The sequence below is a fragment of the Ascaphus truei genome, chromosome 8 (assembly GCF_040206685.1).
Source record: "Ascaphus truei isolate aAscTru1 chromosome 8, aAscTru1.hap1, whole genome shotgun sequence".
NCBI lineage: Eukaryota > Metazoa > Chordata > Amphibia > Anura > Ascaphidae > Ascaphus > Ascaphus truei.
In genome coordinates this window covers 44,987,231-45,008,494 of record NC_134490.1, presented here as the reverse complement: position 1 = coordinate 45,008,494, position 21,264 = coordinate 44,987,231, and the positions used below count along the sequence as shown (strand labels likewise).

At 39.7% G+C, this 21,264-nt stretch overlaps 2 protein-coding genes across 2 annotated transcripts; both read left to right on the top strand.

Annotated features, from left to right (window-relative positions):
- Positions 1–2,936: 2,936 nt before the first annotated feature.
- Positions 2,937–5,279, top strand: LOC142501652 (trypsin-like). Its single transcript, XM_075611794.1, has 5 exons — positions 2,937–2,985; positions 3,390–3,552; positions 3,944–4,197; positions 4,597–4,733; positions 4,985–5,279. The coding sequence occupies exons 1-5, from the start codon at positions 2,946–2,948 to the stop codon at positions 5,132–5,134; spliced, it is 744 nt and encodes a 247-aa protein (XP_075467909.1). The 5' UTR covers positions 2,937–2,945; the 3' UTR covers positions 5,135–5,279.
- A 7,410-nt stretch (positions 5,280–12,689) lies between these two features.
- LOC142501645 (trypsin-like) lies at positions 12,690–14,993 on the top strand. The gene is made up of 5 exons (XM_075611789.1): positions 12,690–12,734; positions 13,140–13,299; positions 13,658–13,911; positions 14,311–14,447; positions 14,699–14,993. Exons 1-5 carry the CDS (start codon positions 12,695–12,697, stop codon positions 14,846–14,848), a joined length of 741 nt encoding a protein of 246 aa, XP_075467904.1. The 5' UTR covers positions 12,690–12,694; the 3' UTR covers positions 14,849–14,993.
- Positions 14,994–21,264: the final 6,271 nt, after the last annotated feature.

Sequence of the window (21,264 nt, the reverse complement as noted above, 5' to 3'; positions counted from 1 at the left end):
AGTTATGGAATCAAGAATATACACATATGAGCAACTGTTGTAAGGATTTTAGCAAAGAACAATGTTCGTTGAAGGAGATAGTTGGTGACGTGGCTAGTGGTGAAGTCTTGTGAGGCCGGCACCCTTATTGGAAGAACATAGCCCATAACATGTTCATGTAACAAGATGACACATTCGGACTGAGAGGAAACCTGCCTGTATCAGAGCTCTCTTATTTGTGTGTAATGAGAGTTATGAAATTGACACTGTACTGATGTGACCCACTGTTGTATGGTGATATCTTGCACAATGATTTCTATTGAATCCCATGATGATCTGTGATATGATATATTGTGGTATGCTGATATCAACAAAAACATGCACACAAAAGGAGCTCGCACCCCAACACATTACCAGCACTACCATAGAAGCTATTACATTTCAAATGAGTACAAATGTAGCAAACAACACTGTCTCCAGTATTGGGGTGTGTTGGTCCTGGCACCATAGGATTAACGCTGCAGTGTCCCAACCTGGGCGGCCGGTCAGAGGTGGCATATAACTTTTCTGGCTAACAATGTGCATTAAGTGTAGGAAACACTTTCACACAATTGATGTATACACAAACAGAAAATGGAGCAATGCATCAAAACAAACTTCTATTTGCACTTTCTGCGTGGTCAGGTGGCAAACCATAACTTCTGTGTCTATATAAAAGGTAATGCCGTGGCAGGGACATTTCACTACATCTTTATTTTGGGTGTGCTTACCAATCACTACTTTGTAGACTTATGCTTTACAGGACATGACCATTGTGAGTCATTCACTGACCAGAAAAATTTGTAAAATCTTGAGTTTATCCGCCCCCCAAAAATGAAGGAAAGAGGCAGAGGACGTTCATGAGATGAGGTAAATTGTTATATGTTAATGCAGAGTTTAACTTGACCTGACGCCACGCATGTCAAACGTTTTCTCACAACCTAGGGGAATCCTTGATGGAGAAGGATTTAGGAGTACTTGTAGACAGCATACTTAGCAATTGTGCCCAAAGCCATGCAGTAGCTGCAAAGGCAAACAAGATCTGATCTTGCATTAAAAGGGCAATGGATGGAAGGGAAGTAAACATAATTTTACCCCTTTATAAAGCATTAGTAAGACCACACCTTGAATATGGAGTACCATTTTGGGCACCACTCCTTAGAAAAAACATTATGAAAATAGAATGAGCTCAGAGAAGAGCCACCAAATTAATACAGGGAATGGAAAATCTGATTTATGAGAAGAGGCTAGCTAAATTAGATTTATTTACATTAGAAAAGAGGCGTCTAAGAGGGGATATGATAACTATATACACAACTATATTCGGGGACAGTGCAAGCAGCTCTCAAAATAACTATTCATCCCAAGGGCAGTGCAAAGGACACAGGATCAAACTTTAAGGTAGGAGGAAAGGAGATTTCACCAGCAACTAAAGAAAGGGTTCTTTACAGTAAGGGCAGTTAAAATGTGGAATTCATTACCCATTGAGACTGTGATGGCAGATACAATAGATTAGTTAAAAAAAAGGTTGGACATCTTTATAGAAAAGACAGGGATATACCAAATAAGTAAACATGGGAAGGATGTTGATCCAGGGAGTGATCTGATTGCCAATTATTGGAGCCAGGAAGGAATTTATTTTTCCCCTTATGAGATATCATTGCATGATTCTTTATGTCACTGTTTTTTTTTTTTTGCCTTCCTCTGGATCAATGTACTGTAAGTACGGATATAGGATAAAGTATCTGTCGTCTAAATTTAGCATAGGTTGAACTTGATGGACATGTCTTTTTTCAACCTCATCTACTATGTAACTATATAATCATTTCCCCAGCATCCTGCTATCTTTTCCCACTGCTTTACTTCATGGGGTTTCCGATCTTCTATAACATTAGGTATGTTAGTTTACAGCATGTTACATTGAGCGTGCATTCTCTCCTTGTTTTTTTTTTTGTCTAAGTACAGTTTGCACTTCTTAGCGTTATATAATAGGTGTAATACTTGGGGCCATTAGCCTAGTTTTCGGAAATCATAACCACGGTCATTATCCTCCAAGTGCCTATACTGTCTCAGATCAATTTGTGTCACTTGCAAAAAAGATATATCTCCCTTCAAGTCCATCAACAATGCCACTAAAAATGTATATAAAAGTGCCATATATATAGTACTGATTGACACCTACCACATTTACAATAAAGTATTAGCCTCTTTCCTTCCACATGTGCCAATATACTATCGTCTATTTGTATACTGTACCCTGCCCAAATGGTAAACTCATTAACCTCATTGCCCATTTCTTTTTCTTTTTTGGTTTATAATAAACATGTCTTTTAGCCAGTGGTATCTTGTAGTGAATAAAGTTGCTGAAACTCTATTAAAATATGCCAAATATTTATATATAAAGTGCAAGAAATAACTCAGCTTTAAAAAAGATGCAAAAGCATTTATCAGTCTCTCTGTATTAAGACCCATTCCTAATCATTTCATAACCACTATAAAGAGTTTCTAGATGATGTTTGAAAATGTGCAGGAAGTCAGTTCCCCTGATTTTGTTCCCCAAATAATCCTGAATTTCACACATTCTAATTATTTTAGTTTAGTCTTTCGAGCCATTGTAAGGAAATGTTGAATCTTGTATAAAAACACACCATTGGGAGAAGTTACACTATTTTTTAAATGTATGTGATACATATCATTATTTTACACAGGCCTTTCCAATCTGAATGCAGTGTTTGTGTTACAGAAATAGGTAACATGACAAGGTCACTGATATACTCTTTGGCTCCCATTGGTCACAAACTCCATGTTTCCATGTTGTGATCAATAGGTACAAATAGATGTGGATGGACATAGGTTTGGTTGGTAGAGGTAGAGTATAAATACCAGACCTTTCTCCATTAACAAATCCTCTTGACCAGACAGTCACCATGAAGTTCCTGCTGATCTGTATGTTGCTGGGAGCAGCTGGTGAGTCTTATCACTGAGAATATGTTGCAGTAATATATCATGCACAGCTATCTCTCACTCCTCCTCTAACTATACAACTTTCTCTGCAAACTTCTCTATCACCTGTCTGCAAAACTGTTCCCAGAATACTGTATCTTTGATACCTATCCCACTGCTGCTCTCCTTTGTGTAGGAGGTATATTTATGTTTTATCTATCTCCACACATCAATATTCTCTTGGTATGGGATAAACATCTATCTAATACTCTGCTCCGCACTTCTATAAATAGCACATTTATTTCTTGCTTTGCTCTTCTCTCTGTTTAAAATGCAACATTATCCCTTGCTCTCCCAGTGTAGGGAATACAGTGGATATTGTGTTCTCTCACTTGAACATCAGTAATTGTTGTCCATTTCTCTCCCAGCTGCTTTCCCCATTGATGATGATGATGATAAGATCGTAGGAGGTTACACCTGTGCCAAGAACTCTGTCCCCTTCCAGGTGTCCCTGAACTCTGGTTACCATTTCTGTGGAGGGTCCCTGATTAACAACCTGTGGGTTGTGTCTGCTGCTCACTGCTACAAATCGTAAGTAATGAGGGTTGTTTAAGGGTATTTAATATATATTTTTTATCGCCTAATGGTGGCCCATAGGGCACCCCCAGATCCCAGGCATGTCAGAATTAGCCTATCATCACCACAAGTAATTCCAGCAATAATGCTAAAAACACCTTGTTATGTGTCTCATATCTTTTATTCTTATGTCTTTAGTTCCCTGTTTGTAGTTCAAAGTCCTAGTAACCGCATTGGTCCGGGAGAAATTAAATTCAGGTTAAGTCTCTGATACAGTATATTTTAGCGGCCAACATTCAAGTTCTTCATATATGAAATGATAGCGTAAATACTGATTAAAACCTCATGCTGTAGGTCCTGTGTGAGTCACTGCCCTTTCAGATTACCCTACTAATCTTGCTTGTAGGAGTATCCAAGTCAGACTTGGAGAACACAACATCTTTGTGAATGAAGGAACTGAGCAGTTCATCAACTCTGCCAAAGTCATCAGACATGCCAGCTACAACTCCAGGACCCTGGACAATGACATCATGCTGATCAAGCTTGCCTCTGCAGCCTCTCTGAACTCCTATGTGAATGCTGTGGCTCTTCCCACTGGCTGTGCAAGTGCTGGCACCAGCTGCCTGATCTCTGGCTGGGGGAACACACTCAGCAGTGGAAGTGAGTCAACACAACATATCATTATAAAAACCTGCTGTGACAGGTGCCCTGATATAAACAGATTACTTTTCAGCCCAATAGGTCCCATGTAAGGGGAACAATCTTCTTAAAAGTATATCTTCTTACATGCTCATGTTCCATTCTATTGAGGAATACCTGTAATAAGAATGGCAGCCTAACCAAACACTATATTCCTTTCATCAACAGTCTACTCTATGGAAGATTTATCCTGGGAATAAGCCCTCTCCTTTTAAGAACATTTCCCCATTACCTTGTGTGAGGGAATTCCGCTATATAGAAAAGATACTCTTGAATGACACACTCTCAAAAGGGTTCCTTTCACTTTAAGGCAACGTATTTATTACAATATGTTTTAATTAATCCTCCTTGTGTTTGAAGGTAATTACCCAGATCTCCTGATGTGTGTGAATGCTCCCATCCTGACTACTACCCAGTGCAACAATGCCTACCCAGGGGAGATCACCAACAACATGATCTGTGTGGGCTACGTTGAAGGTGGCAAGGATTCCTGCCAGGTAATGTATCCTCTCCTCTGTCCTCTCTGGCTCTCACTGTTACCTAATAACTAGCAAATCTCTGTCTCTCTTTGTAACACCCAAAGTTTGACAGTGCTGGGATTGTTTATGAGGTTCATACCTGAGCCCCAACGATGTTATTGGTCTAATCAACTTTGGCTCTTTCTTCTTATTCTGTTCAGTAAAAGGCTTCTCTGTGAAAATGTTTGATGTTTGCTTGACCAGTAACAATCTGTCTCTATTCTCATCAGGGTGACTCTGGTGGACCCGTGGTATGTAACGGTGAGCTTCAGGGGGTCGTCTCATGGGGCTACGGCTGTGCACAGAGGAACTATCCCGGGGTGTACACCAAAGTCTGCAACTACGTGTCCTGGATCCAGAGCACCATGTCTTCCAACTAAAACCTTTCATCAGATTCACCCTCTTTCTTCTCAGATACCATACTTGTGTTTTTTCATCTCTTACTCTCACTGGTTACTACTGGTTACTACTATTACTACTACAGAGCTTTGTATTGAATGAGGCTTGAATAAAAGGTTAAACTCAGTAACTGGTGTATGAGTCTTACTGAAGATGTTCAGCTTACTGTATTTCTGACATGTTAAGTAGTTACAGTAACTGTAACTTAGGTTATCAGTCTCAAATGTATAATATAGGAATTCCATGATACATTAGTAACAACCTATATATAAAACCCTGTCACCATCTTAACCTTGTGCATTGAGAAAGTCTATTAGCACAAAACAGTAATATGCTGGCTGCCTAACACGCCGTTGATTCCTTTCTCTAAAGATGTATTCCAAGACTTTATAATTGAGCATTAATAAATGGGGTTTTCTGTTCTCTACTTAAGTAATGTCCTAATTTCTGTGCTGTGTGATATTAATTTATGAACTAGTAAGAGTGACCAGTAGGCGCAAACAACATTAAGTACTCACTAAAAATAAAGTCAATATCTAATAATATCTATATAATATAATAATAATAATAAATTCTGTGTAAATGTGTAAATTCGTCTTGGTAGACAAAGCTGTGGTGATACCCAGGCGAAACGCGTAGAGTGGGAGGACCTCTGTAGCGCTCAGGAACGTAGGGGATCAATTCCATGCAGTTCCCACTGGGTGGGGGAGCACAGTTGTGGGAAACAGGCAGTGTAATGAGTCTAGTAATTAACACTAAAATAGAGTGGTTATACCCTGAGCGAACGTAATAGCTCAGGTGGCAGATGTCCAATTGAAAGGGCGAATATACATAAATGTGTATATGTGGTTGAGAAGGTAAAAATGGTAATATATAACTAACACGGCCTTGTGTAAGCTCAGTCACATCAAGGTTTCTTTGGGGATCCCGTGATCTTGCAATGATCCTTTTCTCTCCGCGATGTGAGTTCTTCTTCTTGATGTATGTCCTTATTGCTTTGTGGTTCAGTGTTTCCACTCCAGGGGGATTTCCTCTCATATAAACAAAAGAGAGGATAGGGTTAAGGTATATGTAAATAGAGGCGTCAATGGGGGGGGGATAGGGTATTGATAAACCACTAAAATAAAATTGTATGATCTAACACTCACACGGGCCAATGTGAGTGTGGTCCTGTCTTGGTGTCTTGTTCCTGCCCTTTTAGGGATATTACCCAATTGGTAGCAGGTGGTGATGAAGGGGTGGGGACAATGATAAAGAATATAATATCACAATACTCACACGGGCCAGTGTGATTACACACTCCTAGCAGTTTCCTTGTACTTCTATTCCTGGTGTGGCTGACGCTGAAGATAGGTTATAGCATAAACAAATGACACTATGGTCTGGAGGGTAAAAACTAATTTTAATAAAAAACAAGAAAATGTGTAAAAACAGAAACCAAAGGCTTCTGTGGGGAAATAAAAGCAAGGGGGGGCAGTGCGGTGTATAGTGGTAGGGGATCTCGCCTTCCGCATCCGGATGGAGAGCTACAACTGCACCTCTGCCTCCTCTGTGGTGTGCTGTGAAGTGTCCAAGATGAAAAAAGAGCAACGCGTTTCGTCCGGAACTGGACTTCCTCAGGCTTCTAGAGTTCACTGATGGGATCTTAGACTACAATATACCTTTGGAGAACCTCCAGCCACAGCGATATTTATTTTTCCTGCTTTCTTACATCCTGCATCTTGTGAGTAGGCTGTATATAGAGCCAAGTCTGCAACATTTCTCCCAACATCGAAAAACGTCTGCACTTATATTGTTTGCACTATTGTCTTTTTTCCCTATATGCTCCCCATGAATTGTACGAAAACATAATATTAATATATAACACAGATATACTGTAAAGTAACAGGACTACAGAGCACTGTAATAAATTAAAGGAATTGTATTTAAACACAGAAAAGGGTTGTATTCTTGTTACATTATACAAGTTTTTCATTCAAGTTGGGGGTGGATTTGGGGCTCTCTTGGTAACTTAAAGAAACTTTTTCTATCATTAGTACAATTATTTACATTAATATGATATTTGTTAGAAAGCCAGGAGATGGTGTGTTTCCGGCTGACCACCCCCCCCCCCCCCTCGCCCTCCCTCCAACCCCTCACCCCCCCTCCAACCCCCCCTAATTTATACGGTTATTAACACACTGACAGAAACGGCGGATCTGCAAGTCCTTGTTGCAGGTTTATATGTCCAAAAATGTTTATAAGGCGAACTCAATATAAAGGTGTAAGGTTGAATGTTGAAATGGTTGACATGGAAAATAATGAGGCTCAGACCCTCCCAGATTCCTCTGATACACCCTCTTCCCCCTCCCTTCCCCCTCCCAGATGCCACTGATGCACCCACACCCCCCCTCCCTTCCCCCTTCCAGATGCCTCTGATGCACCCATGCCCTCCCTACCTTCCCCCCTTCCAGATGCCTCTGATGCACCCACGCCCCCCCTCCCTTCCCCCCTTCCAGATGCCACTGATGCACCCACACCCCCCTCCCTTCCCCCCTTCCAGATGCCACTGATGCACCCACACCCCCCTCCCTTCCCCCCTTCCAGATGCCACTGATGCACCCACACCCCCCTCCCTTCCCCCCTTCCAGATGCCTCTGATGCACCCATGCCCCCCTCCCTTCCCCCCTTCCAGATGCCTCTGATGCACCCATGCCCCCCCTCCCTTCCCCCCTTCCAGATGCCTCTGATGCACCCACGCCCCCCTCCCTTCCCCCCTTCCAGATGCCCTCAAAAAAACTTTATAAATTACTTGATAAAACAAGAACAGAGCTCAAACAGCTCCGACTGGAAGAGGTAGCGAGAGCGCTAAAGTGGACAAACCAACGATATTATTACAAGGGTAATAAGGCCGACAGGTTGTTAGCAAACAAGCTCAGATGTATGAGAATTAAATCTCAAATCACTGCAATTCAATCCAAATCAGGACAAGTCACCTACAATAAAATGAAAGAGAAATAGCACAAGAATTTACAAATTTTTAATCAATATTGTATAACCTATATTCGCCAAAAGGCGCCCTACAAGCACTGAGGTATCTCACAATATCTAAAACAATGTAACTTGCCCGTGTTATCTGAGGAGGAATCACAAGTGCTAAATAAGAAAATTTCACAAGAGGAACTATTAGAGGCGATTAAATCTTTGAAGGTAGCCAAAACGCCAGGTCCGGATGGCTTAACTAATCTCTATCATAAAAAATTTCAGGCGATCCTGTTCCCGTATGTTCTTGATACGTTTAACTCTTTTCTAGAAGGTGAACTAATCCCAACCTCCATGTCTATGGCCAACCTAGCCATCATTCATAAGGAGGGTAGAGACCCACTCCAATGTGGTAACTATAGACCAATGTCCTTACTCATCTGAAAACCTATAGTAAGATCCTTGTGAACAGGCTGAACCCGATTCTAGCATGTCTAATACACATCGATCAAGTAGGTTTTGTTTCAGGTAGACAGGCCTCAGACAATACCCCGAAAGATCATAAATATCATTGACCACGTGCAACTCACCAGTGCAAAGGCTATACTATTAAGTCTAGACGTTAAGAAAGCATTTGATAGAATAAAATGTTAATTTCAAGATCAAACTATTCTAAAATTTGGATTTGGGGGCCCATTCCTGGAGGGCGTTCAATCCCTTTACCAGAAGCCCACAGCATTTGTCTTTCTTAAGTTTTTTTTATTATCTCTCTCAGTCAACTTTAAATTTCTCACAGTATTATTTACATTTTTTTGTGTGCTCTGGATTCTTCTAAATGAACTCTCACTGTGTGCACAGAACATTCTAGCCCTCACATGTCTCTTTTTCATATGTGCAGAGCTTTCTAAACCTCTCAGGTCTCTTCATAATGTGTTCAGAACTTTCCAAACCTCAGTGGTCTCTCCTTTTGGCATAAAGAGAGTTATGGAATCAAGAATATACACATATGAGCAACTGTTGTAAGGATTTTAGCAAAGAACAATGTTCGTTGAAGGAGATAGTTGGTGACGTGGCTAGTGGTGAAGTCTTGTGAGGCCGGCACCCTTATTGGAAGAACATAGCCCATAACATGTTCATCTAACAAGATGACACATTCGGACTGAGAGGAAACCTGCCTGTATCAGAGCTCTCTTATTTGTGTGTAATGAGAGTTATGAAATTGCCCCTGTACTGATGTGACCCACTGTTGTATGGTGATATCTTGCACAATGATTTCTATTGAATCCCATGATGATCTGTGATATGATATATTGTGGTATGCTGATATCAACAAAAACATGCACACAAAAGGAACTCGCACCCCAACACATTACCAGCACTACCATAGAAGCTATTACATTTCAAATGAGTACAAATGTAGCAAACAACACTGTCTCCAGTACTGGGGTGTGTTGGTCCTGGCACCATAGGATTAACGCTGCAGTGTCCCAACCTGGGCGCCTGGTCTGAGGTGGCATATAACTTTTCTGGCTAACAATGTGCATTAAGTGTAGGAAACACTTTCACACAATTGATGTAAACACAAACAGAAAATGGAGCAATGCATCAAAACAAACTTCTATTTGCACTTTCTTTATGTTGATACATTTCCCCAATCCTTCTTTTGGGACACATGCCACCGTGGTCAGGTGGCTAACCATAACTTCTGTGTCTATATAAAAGGTAATGCCGTGGCAGGGACATTTCACCACATCTGTATATTGGGTGTGCTAACCAATCACTACTTTGTAGACTTATGCTTTACAGGACATGACCATTGTGAGTCATTCACTGACCAGAAAAAAATTGTACAATCTTGAGAGTTTATCCGTCCCCCAAAAATGAAGGAGAGAGGCAGAGGACGTTCATGAGATGAGGTACATTGTTATATGTTAATGTAGAGTTTAACTTGACCTGATGCCACGCATGTCAAAAGTTTTCTCACATCCTACTTACTTTTTCCAAAATGTACGTTGTTAGTTATTTTACTCTTTCCTGATGTGTTATGATGCAGACAATGCAACATTTCAGCTGCTCTTTTTCACACCACCTCTATTTTCTGTCCTTCTAAATATATGTTCAGTAGAACTGACAGTACTTTAGGTTTGGTCTAATATAAGGATCTACAAATCAGTATTAGCCCCACACTCTTTAGACTGCTAATAATACAGAAAATTTTATTTATTTATATTATTTATAAAATATTTTACCAGGAAGTAATACATTGAGAGTTACCTCTCGTTTTCAAGTATGTCCTGGGCACAGAGTTAAGACAAATAATACATGGTTACAAATACATTTACATAAATGAACAGAGTACACATTGTACGCAAGACATTGCATGCACAGTTAAAGAAAATATATATTATGGGCGTATGAAACAGTTACAGACCAGATTAAAATGTGAGACAGCCATAGATTAGAAAGAACTTAAACTGGTGGTGGATGTGAGAGTCTCCGGTAGGTTGTTCCAGTTTTGGGGCGCATGTAAGGTTAAATGTAAATGTAAGGTTATGCAAATGGAAAACAAGAATAAGTAGGCAACTTACAAATTAAATGGGGCTAAATTAGGGGAATCCTTGATGGAGAAGGATTTAGGAGTGACTGTAAACAGCAGACTTGGCAATTGTGCCCAAAATCATGCAGTTGCTGCAAAGGCAAACAAGATCTTATCTTGCATTAAAGGGGCAATGGATGGAAGGGAAGTAAACATAATTATACCCCTTGATAAAGCATTAGTAAGACCACAACTTGAATATGGAGTACCATTTTGGGCACCACTCCTTAGAAAAGACATTATGAAACTAGAATGAGTGCAGAGATGAGCCACCAAATTAAGAAAGGGAATAGACAATCTGATTTATGAGGAGAGGCTAGCTAAATTAGATTTATTTATATTAGAAAAAAGGCGTCTAAGAGGGGATATGATAAATATATACAACTATATTCAGGGACAGTGCAAGCAGCTTTCAAAATAACTATTCATCCCAAGGGCAGTACAAAGGACACAGGGTCAAATCTTAAGGTAGGAGGAAAGGAGATTTCCCCAGCAACTAAGGAAAGGGTTGTTTACTGTAAGGGCAGTTAAAATGTGGAATTCATTACCCATTGAGACTGTGATGGCAGATACAATAGATTAGTTCAAAAAAAGGTTGGACATCTTTATAGAAAATACAGGGATATACCAAATAAGTAAACATGGGAAGGATGTTGATCGAGGGAGTGATCTGATTGACAATTATTGGAGTCAGAAAGGAATTTATTTCCCCCTTATTTTCCCTGTATGTCACTGGGTTTTTATGTTTGCCTTCCTCTGGATCAATATACTGTAAGCACGGATATAGGATAAAGTATCTGTTGTCTAAATTTAGCATAGGTTGAACTTGATGGACATGTCTTTTTTCAACCTCATCTACTATGTAACTATGTAATCATTTCCCCAGCATCCTGCTATCTTTTCCCACTGCTTTACTTCATGGGGTTTCCGATCTTCTATAACATTAGGTATTTTAGTTTACAGCATGTTACATTGAGCGTGCATTCTCTCTTTGGTTTTTTTCTTTTTTGGTCTAAGTACAGTTTGCACTTCTTAGCATTATATAATAGGTGTAATACTTGGGGCCATTAGCCTAGTTTACGGAAATCATTAACCACTGTCATTATCCTCCAAGTGCCTATATTGTTTAAGATCAATTTGTGTCACTTGCAAAAAAGATATATCTCCCTTCAAGACCATCAACAATGCCACTAAAAATTAATGTAAAAGTACCATATATATAGTACTGATTGACACCTACCACATTTACAATACAGTATTAGCCTCTTTCCTTCCACATGTGCCAATATACTATGGTCTATTTGTATACTGTACCCTGCCCAAATTGTAAACACATTTACCTCATTGCCCATTTCTTAATTCTTTGGTTTATAATAAACATGTCTTTTAGCCAGTGGTGTTTTGTAGTGAATAACGTTGCTAAAACTCTAATAAAATATGCCAAATATTTCTATATAAAGTGCAAGAAATAACTCGGGGTTAAAAAAGATGCAAAAACATTTCTCAGTCTCTCTGGATTAAGACCAATTCCTAATCATTTCATAACCACTATACAGAGTTTCTAGATGATGTTTGAAAATGTGCAGGAAGTCAGTTCCCCTGATTTTGCTCCCCAAATAATCCTGAATTTCACACATTCATAATAAATTTAGTTTGGTCTTTCGAACCATTGTAAGGAAATGTTGAATCTTGTATAAAAATACACCATTGGGAGAAGTTACAGTATTTTTTAAATGTATGTGATACATATCATTATTTTACACAGGCCTTTCCAATCTGAATGCAGTGTTTGTGTTACAGAAATAGGTAACATGACAAGGTCACTGATATACTCTTTGGCTCCCATTGGTCACGTACTCCATGTTTCCATGTTGTGATCAATAGGTACAAATAGACGTAGGTGGAGAGATGTTTGGTTGGTAGAGGTAGAGTATAAATACCAGACCTTTCTCCATTAAAAAATACTCTTGACCAGATAGTCACCATGAAGTTCCTGCTGATCTGTGTGTTGCTGGGAGCAGCTGGTGAGTCTTATTACTGAGAATATGTTGCAGTAATATATCATGCACAGCTATCTCTCCCTCCTCCTCTAACTATACAACTTTCTCTGCAAACTTCTCTATAACCTGTCTGTCAAACTGTTCTCAGAATACTGTATCTTTGATACCTATCCCACTGCTGCTCTCCTTTGTGTAGGAGGTATATTTATTTTTAATCTATCTCCACACATCAATATTCTCTTGGTATAGGATAAACATCTATCTTTTACTTTACTCCGCACTTCTATAAATAGCACATTTATTTCTTGCTCTGCTTTTCTCTCTGTTTAAGATGCAGAATTATTCCTTGCTCTCCCAGTGTAGGGAATACAGTGGATCTTGTGTTCCCTCACGATGAACAGCAGTAATGGTTGTCCATTTCTCTCCCAGCTGCTTTCCCCATTGACGATGATGATAAGATCGTGGGAGGTTACACCTGTGCCAAGAACTCTGTCCCCTTCCAGGTGTCCCTGAACTCTGGTTACCATTTCTGTGGAGGGTCCTTGATTAACAACCTGTGGGTTGTGTCTGCTGCTCACTGCTACAAATCGTAAGTAATGAGGGTTGTATAAGGGTATTTAATATATCTTTTATATCACCCACTGTGGCCCATAGAATTAGCCAATCATCATCACAAGTAATTCCAGCATTAATGATAAAAACACCTTGTTATGTGTCTCATATCTTTTTTGCTTAAGTCTTTAGTTCCCTGTTTGTAGTTCAAAGTTCTAGTAACCGCATTGGCCCGAGAGAAATTAAATGCAGGTTAAGTCTATGATATATTTTAGCGGGCAACATTCAAGTTCTTCATAGATGAAATGATAGTGTAACGACTGATTAAAACCTCATGCTGTAGGTCCTGTGTGAGTCACTGCCCTTTCAGATTACCCTACTAATCTTGCTTGTAGGAGTATCCAGGTCAGACTTGGAGAACACAACATTTTTTTGAATGAAGGAACTGAGCAGTTCATCAACTCTGCCAAAGTCATCAGACATGCAAGCTACAACTCCAGGACCCTGGACAATGACATCATGCTGGTCAAGCTTGCCTCTGCAGCCTCTCTGAACTCCTATGTGAATGCTGTGGCTCTTCCCACTGGCTGTGCAAGCGCTGGCACCAGCTGCCTGATCTCTGGCTGGGGGAACACACTCAGCAGTGGAAGTGAGTCAACAGAACATCTCATTATAAAAACCTGCTCTGACAGGTGCCCTGTTATAAGCAGGTTACTTTTCAGCCCAATCGGTCCCATGTAAGGGGGACAATCTTCTTAAAAGTATATCTTCTTACATGCTCAATATTCCATTCTATTGGGAATCCCTGTAATAAGAATGCCAGCCTCACCAAACACTATATTCCTTCCATCAACAGTCTACTCTATGGAAGATTTATCCTGGAAAAAAGCCCACTCCTTTAAAGAACATTTCCCCATTACCTTGTGTGAGGGAATCCCGCTATATAGAAAAGACCCTCTTGAATGACACACTCTCAAAAGGGTTCCTTTCACTTTAAGGGAACGTATTTATTACAATATGTTTGACTTAATCCTTCTTGTGTTTGTAGGTAATTACCCAGATCTCCTGATGTGTGTGAATGCTCCCATCCTGACTACTACCCAGTGCAACAATGCCTACCCAGGGGAGATCACCAACAACATGATCTGTGTGGGCTACGTTGAAGGTGGCAAGGATTCCTGCCAGGTAATGTATCCTCTCCTCTGTCCTCTCTGGCTCTCACTGCTACCTAATAACTAGCAAGTCTCTGTCTCTCTTTGAAAAACCCATAGTACGCCAGTTCTCAGATTGTTTATGAGGTTCATACCTGAGCCCCAACGATGTTATTGGTCTACTCAACTTTGGCTCTTTGTTCTTATTCTGTTCAGTAAAAGGCTTCTCTGTGAAGATGTTTGATGTTTTCTTGACCTGTAACAATCTGTCTCTATTCTCATCAGGGTGACTCTGGTGGACCCGTGGTATGTAACGGTGAGCTTCAGGGGGTCGTCTCATGGGGCTACGGCTGTGCACAGAGGAACTATCCCGGGGTGTACACCAAAGTCTGTAACTACGTGTCCTGGATCCAGAGCACCATGTCTTCCAACTAAAACCTTTCATCAGATTCACCCTCTTTCTTCTCAGATACCATACTTGTGTTTTTTCATCTCTTACTCTCACTGGTTACTACTGGTTACTACTATTACTACTACAGAGCTTTGTATTGAATGAGGCTTGAATAAAAGGTTAAACTCAGTAACTGGTGTATGAGTCTTACTGAAGATGTTCAGCTTACTGTATTTCTGACCTGTTAAGTAGTTACAGTAACTGTAACTTAGGTTATCAGTCTCAAGTGTATAATATAGGAATTCCATGATACATTAGTAACAACCTATGTATAAAACCCCGTCACCGTCTTAACTTTGTGCATTGAGAAAGTTTATTAGCACAAAACAGTAATCTGCTGACTGCCTAACACGCCGTTGATTCCTTCCTCTAAAGATGTACATGACAGAGCAGCTCAGTTAGCACACGGTAACATTGTATTCCACGACTTTATAATTGAGCATTAATAAATGGGGTTTTCTGTTCTCTACTAAAGTAATATCCTAATTTTCTATACTGTGTAATATTAATATATAAAGCGGATATTCTGAAAAATAACAGGACTACAGAGCACTTTTATATGTCAATAGGTTGTATTCCTGTTACATTATACAGGGCTTTCATTCAAGTTGGAGGTGGATTTGGAGTTTTTGGCTACTTAAAGAAACTGTTTCTATCATTAGTACAATTATTTACATTAATATGATATTTATTAGAAAGCCAGGAGATGGTATGTTTCTGGCTGACTCTTACAGTAAATATTTGTAGGGGTACACTTGAAAGAAATCCCCTAGGTAGAGATGTAAATTTGGCAATGCTGTCAGATATGAAAGGTTTTAATATTGAAAAGGTCCATTTGGACGGAATATTTAAGTATATCTTTATTTATATAGCACTATCCATGCACATAGCGCTTCAGAGCAGTAATACATGACATAAAATTATAACACATAATGGGAATTAGGGCTTCAGATATAAAAGTAACATTAGGAAAAGGAGTCCCTGTGACAAAGAATTTACAATCTAAGAGTGGAGTTCAATGAATATATAATGTAAAAAGGTTGGAAGAAATTAGGTGTTTCATAAGTAGCCAGTAAGGGGGTAAGAGAAGCATCTGAGGGTAATCTGAGACTGAGCAGGAGACTTCCCCAGATCACTTTAATTTCCTCCTAACTACTGTACAGTACTCAGTAAAATGTGGAGTTGGAGTGAATGGGTTCTTTCTCTCATATCAGGCAGCAACAAAGGGACATAAAAAAATGCCAGTAAACATGAACATTTAAATATATAAATAATAAATAATTAATTAAATGTGCATATAGTATACAGGATAATATTGTGTAAGTATGTTTCTTTGTTAGATAGCGGAGTGGAAATGGGAGAGAATGACATGAAGCTTGGTATAAACACATAGAACTTGAAAGAAACAAAAGAAGAAAAACTAATAACAGCTCAAACACTCCACCAGTCACATACTGTACTGTCCTTAAAACCTGTCACAGGAATGTTATTCTCAAAAGTGTCAATACAAGTCAATACGGCTATTGAACTGAAATTCTGTCACTTTATTTCATGATGTAATAAAATCATAGTATTATTTACGTTATTTTGTGTACATCTGGATTCTTCTACATAAACTCTCTCCATGTGTACAGAACATTCTAACCCTCTTGTGTCTCTTTTTCATATGTGCAGAGCTCAGCAAAAGTGCCTAAAGTCAGGCAGTAGCTGCAAAGGCAAACAATATCTTATCTTGCATTAAAATGCAATGGATGGAAAGGAAGTAAATATAGTTATGCCCCTCTATAAAGCTTTAGTAAGACCACACCTTGAATATGGAGTGCAGTTTTGGGCATCACTCCATAAAAATGAAAAAAGAAAGATTGGTATACAGGGACAGGCCAAGTGAGTTAACATGGGGAAAATGTTGATCCAGGGAGTAATCTGATTGCCAATATGTGGAGTCAGGAAGGATTTTATTTATTCCCTTATGAGATATCATTAGATGATATTTCACTGGGGTTTTTTGTTTGCCTTCCTCTGGGATTTATATACTATAAGTAAAAATTTAGGATAAACTCTGTCATCTTAATTTAGCATAGGTTGAACTTGATGGACTTATGTCTTCTTTCATCCTCATCTACTATGCAACTATGTAACAGTGCACAACATTTGTAAAAATGAAAATGTTGATGTATACCAACATATTTGTGTATTAGTAATGTATGGGTTTTTTTTTCAGGCTGAGATATTAATTCTAAAAAAGTTGTGAAGTGTGTTAGTAATATTAATAACATGTAAATACAAAGGGATGGATACCCTAAATAATAAATGTGTATATATAAATATAACTACTATATTAAGTGTTATATAAGTACATAAAAGGGGATATGCATTTCTAGGGAATAAAATGCAATCACAAGTGAAAAAGGATTATTTAAATAAATACGTATTATATATTAATCCGTTATTAATGTGAATTAATTATATAAAGAGTAGAGCAAATAATTATACATAACATATGTATTAACCCCTGGAAACATACCCGGCTCTGGATTATAGACAGACACGTTTGTGGGGTTATACAGAGAAAAAAAGCAAAAAAAAAAGAGCACACAGAATCCAAATATTTAGATTGCAAACAATTTAGTTTAAGGCTATCATTTGCTCCAAACTTTGTTCAATCAAATGGTATTTGTATTTTATTACACACCAAGGGTTTGGTATCTGGTTACAAGCAGATACATTGTTCAATCTTGTGATTTGGATATTGTGTGTTTTTTTACTGTGTTTGTTATCTGGTTCAATGTATATGTCTGTCATCAGTAAATTATTTGCAATCTAAATATTTAGATTCTGGGCGCACTTTTTTTTTGTTTTTTTCCCTTGAAATATGAATTCCTCTTTCAGAATGTGATGTATCTGGGGCCTAAATGTCTTTGGTGGCTGAGTTTTTCCTTTGAAAAATTAAACATAACAGCACGTGTCTATGTGTACTGAGTTCATATGTATACACAGATAATCTGAAATAGTTTGTATAATTGGAAACACACAAAAATTATCCAAAAGGTTAAAGAATAAAGAAGATTCCTCTTGTTGCACTCAATATTATAATGGAAAACCTGAATGTACCGATATATGTACCAGTTCCATTCTACCCTTCCCCCTTCCTTATTTTCTGTATCCCTTCCAAATTCATTATTTTTTAAATCCACGTGAAATAAATTTGAAATAAATAATCAGTTATTAAAAATAAACAATTTTTTTTTATACAAATCATTTCCATGTCCTACTTGTATTTCTGTCACATTTTAAAAATCCCTTTAGGACATGGCTCTGTAACACATTGTGCAGCGCCGTCCTTTAGGACATGGCTCTGTAACACATTGTGCAGCGCCGCCCTTTAGGACATGGCTCTGTAACACATTGTGCAGCGCGGCTCTTTAGGACATGGCTCTGTAACAGACTGTGCAGCGCGGCCCTTTAGGACATGGCTCTGTAACACATTGTGCAGCGCGGCTCTTTAGGACATGGCTCTGTAACACACTGTGCAGCGGGGCCCTTTAGGACATGGCTCTGTAACACATTGTGCAGCGCGGCTCTTTAGGACATGGCTCTGTAACAGACTGTGCAGCGCGGCCCTTTAGGACATGGCTCTGTAACACACTGTGCAGCGGGGCCCTTTAGGACATGGCTCTGTAACACATTGTGCAGCGGGGCCCTTTAGGACATGGCTCTGTAACACATTGTGCAGCGGGGCCCTTTAGGACATGGCTCTGTAACACATTGTGCAGCGCGGCTCTTTAGGACATGGCTCTGTAACACATTGTGCAGCGCGGCCCTTTAGGACATGGCTCTGTAACACATTGTGCAGCGCCGCCCTTTAGGACATGGCTCTGTAACACATTGTGCAGCGCCGCCCTTTAGGACATGGCTCTGTAACACATTGTGCAGCGCGGCCCTTTAGGACATGGCTCTGTAACACATTGTGCAGCGGGGTCCTTTAGGACATGGCTCTGTAACACATTGTGCAGCGCCGCCCTTTAGGACATAGCTCTGTAACAGACTGTGCAGCGCGGCCCTTTAGGACATGGCTCTGTAACACATTGTGCAGCGTGGCCCTTTAGGACATGGCTCTGTAACACATTGTGCAGCGCGGCCCTTTAGGACATGGCTCTGTAACACATTGTGCAGCGCCGCCCTTTAGGACATGGCTCTGTAACAGATTGTGCAGCACCGCCCTTTAGGACATGGCTCTGTAACACATTGTGCAGCGCCGCCCTTTAGGACATGGCACTGTAACACATTGTGCAGCGCCGCCCTTTAGGACATGGCTCTGTAACAGATTGTGCAGCGCCGCCCTTTAGGACATGGCTCTGTAACACATTGTGCAGCACCACCCTTTAGGACATGGCTCTGTAACACATTGTGCAGCGGGGTCCTTTAGGACATGGCTCTGTAACACATTGTGCAGCGCCGCCCTTTAGGACATGGCTCTGTAACACATTGTGCAGCGGGGCCCTTTAGGACATGGCTCTGTAACACATTGTGCAGCGCCGCCCTTTAGGACATGGCTCTGTAACAGATTGTGCAGCGGGGACCTTTAGGACATGGCTCTGTAATACATTGTGCAGCGCCGCTCTTTAGGACATGGCTCTGTAGCATATTGTGCAGCGGGACCCTACAGGCCTGCACAACTCCAGTCCTCGAGGGCCGCAAACAGGCCAGATTTTCAGGATATCCCTACTTCAGCACAGCTGGGTCAATTAATGGCTCAGTCAGACTGAGCCACTAATTAAGCCAGCTGTGCTGAAGTAGGGATATCCTGACAACCTGGCCTGTTTGCGGCCCTCGAGGACTGGAGTTGTGCAGGCCTGCGTTTAACAGCTACGAGTTTAAAGATACGAGGAGTTAACTGTATCTTTCAGAGACGTCTTCTCATCCGAGATAGGTGCATGACATTAATATGGACATGCCTAGCTTATAAACCCACAGGGGACAGTTTAAGGGAACATGGTTACAGGGGTATACATTAACACACTTTACTGATCCCAAGAGCTGACACAAATAACCCATTACACACAGTTTTTAGGGGCAGCCAGCTGGGCTTCACCTTTATTATTTAAAACCAGAAACAGAACATGAAACACAGACAGAGCTCAGTGCACATCCAGTGAAACTTACACACGGTACAGTGCCTAAATATACATGTATAGATATCTATTAAATAATATGGTCTTTTAGTTTAACATTTTGGCCAAAGTGTTGTAAGCCCCTGAGGCACTACACGGCAGACCACATCTCAACGGTCCCTAACACTAATATAAATTCTTAATAACCTGTGCATTACCAGGAGAATGATTTATAATAAATCTGTCAAAATTAGTTGCATAGTTCTAAGTCTGATTGAAGCTCTTATTAACCTGTACATTACCAGGAAAAGCACTCTGTATTAGATTTGTCACAATCATACAGCAAGCAAGCAAGTTCCCCTGAGAGTGGGAGATGATATGGAGCTTTTAACCATTTAAATGGGGGAGGGGGTGAGCTTCAATTACTGTAGGTAGGAGGTTGCCACCCTCCAATCAGCTAAGACCAGCTGAACAAGAATTGTAAAACATCTGGTTTTAAATATATATTGCCATGCTCAGTAGCACTCCTCTGTGACACTTATATGCTTATATATATGTTGTGGTTATTTTGGGGGTTCAATATGAGCTTGTAGGTGTCCTGTATGCTTCACCTTTATTATGAAGGCCGGCTACCCCCTATCGTCACAGCCATAAACTAATGTTCTTTAACGCATATCATGTACTGATGTTCCTTTATGCATACCGTATACTAATGTTCCTTTATGCATGCACTATACTAATGTTCCTTTATGCATGCCATATACTAATGCTCCTTTATGCATGCACTATACTAATGTTCCTTTATGCATGCCATATACTAATGTTCCTTTATGTACTAATGTTCTTCTTACTATATATTTTATTTTATACATATTATTTTAAATATACTTTTTTGTAATATACTACATATTGAATATATAATTGACATGATCTTTCATTATTTGTTTATGCTGTAGTGTTTGTATGTTAAATCACAATAAAATATAAATGATAAGAAACGATACTACCAGTAATATATAACAAATGTGGACAATTAATACTACATCATTTTAATATACTCCAAAGTATTTCCTTCCCAGTTTTAATGCATTTTAGTCATTCAATTAAATATTGCACATGCTTTTTTGTCAAATACAGTCTAGATGGGTAAGTTGTTTCATACTGTATATGTTATCAATTTCTACATTTCTACATTATTTGTATTACCAAAATAGGTGGCACAGGAAGGTCACTGATAAGGTAACAGCAGGCCCACCGCGGCTCACGTGTACATTAAGTGAACAATGTTT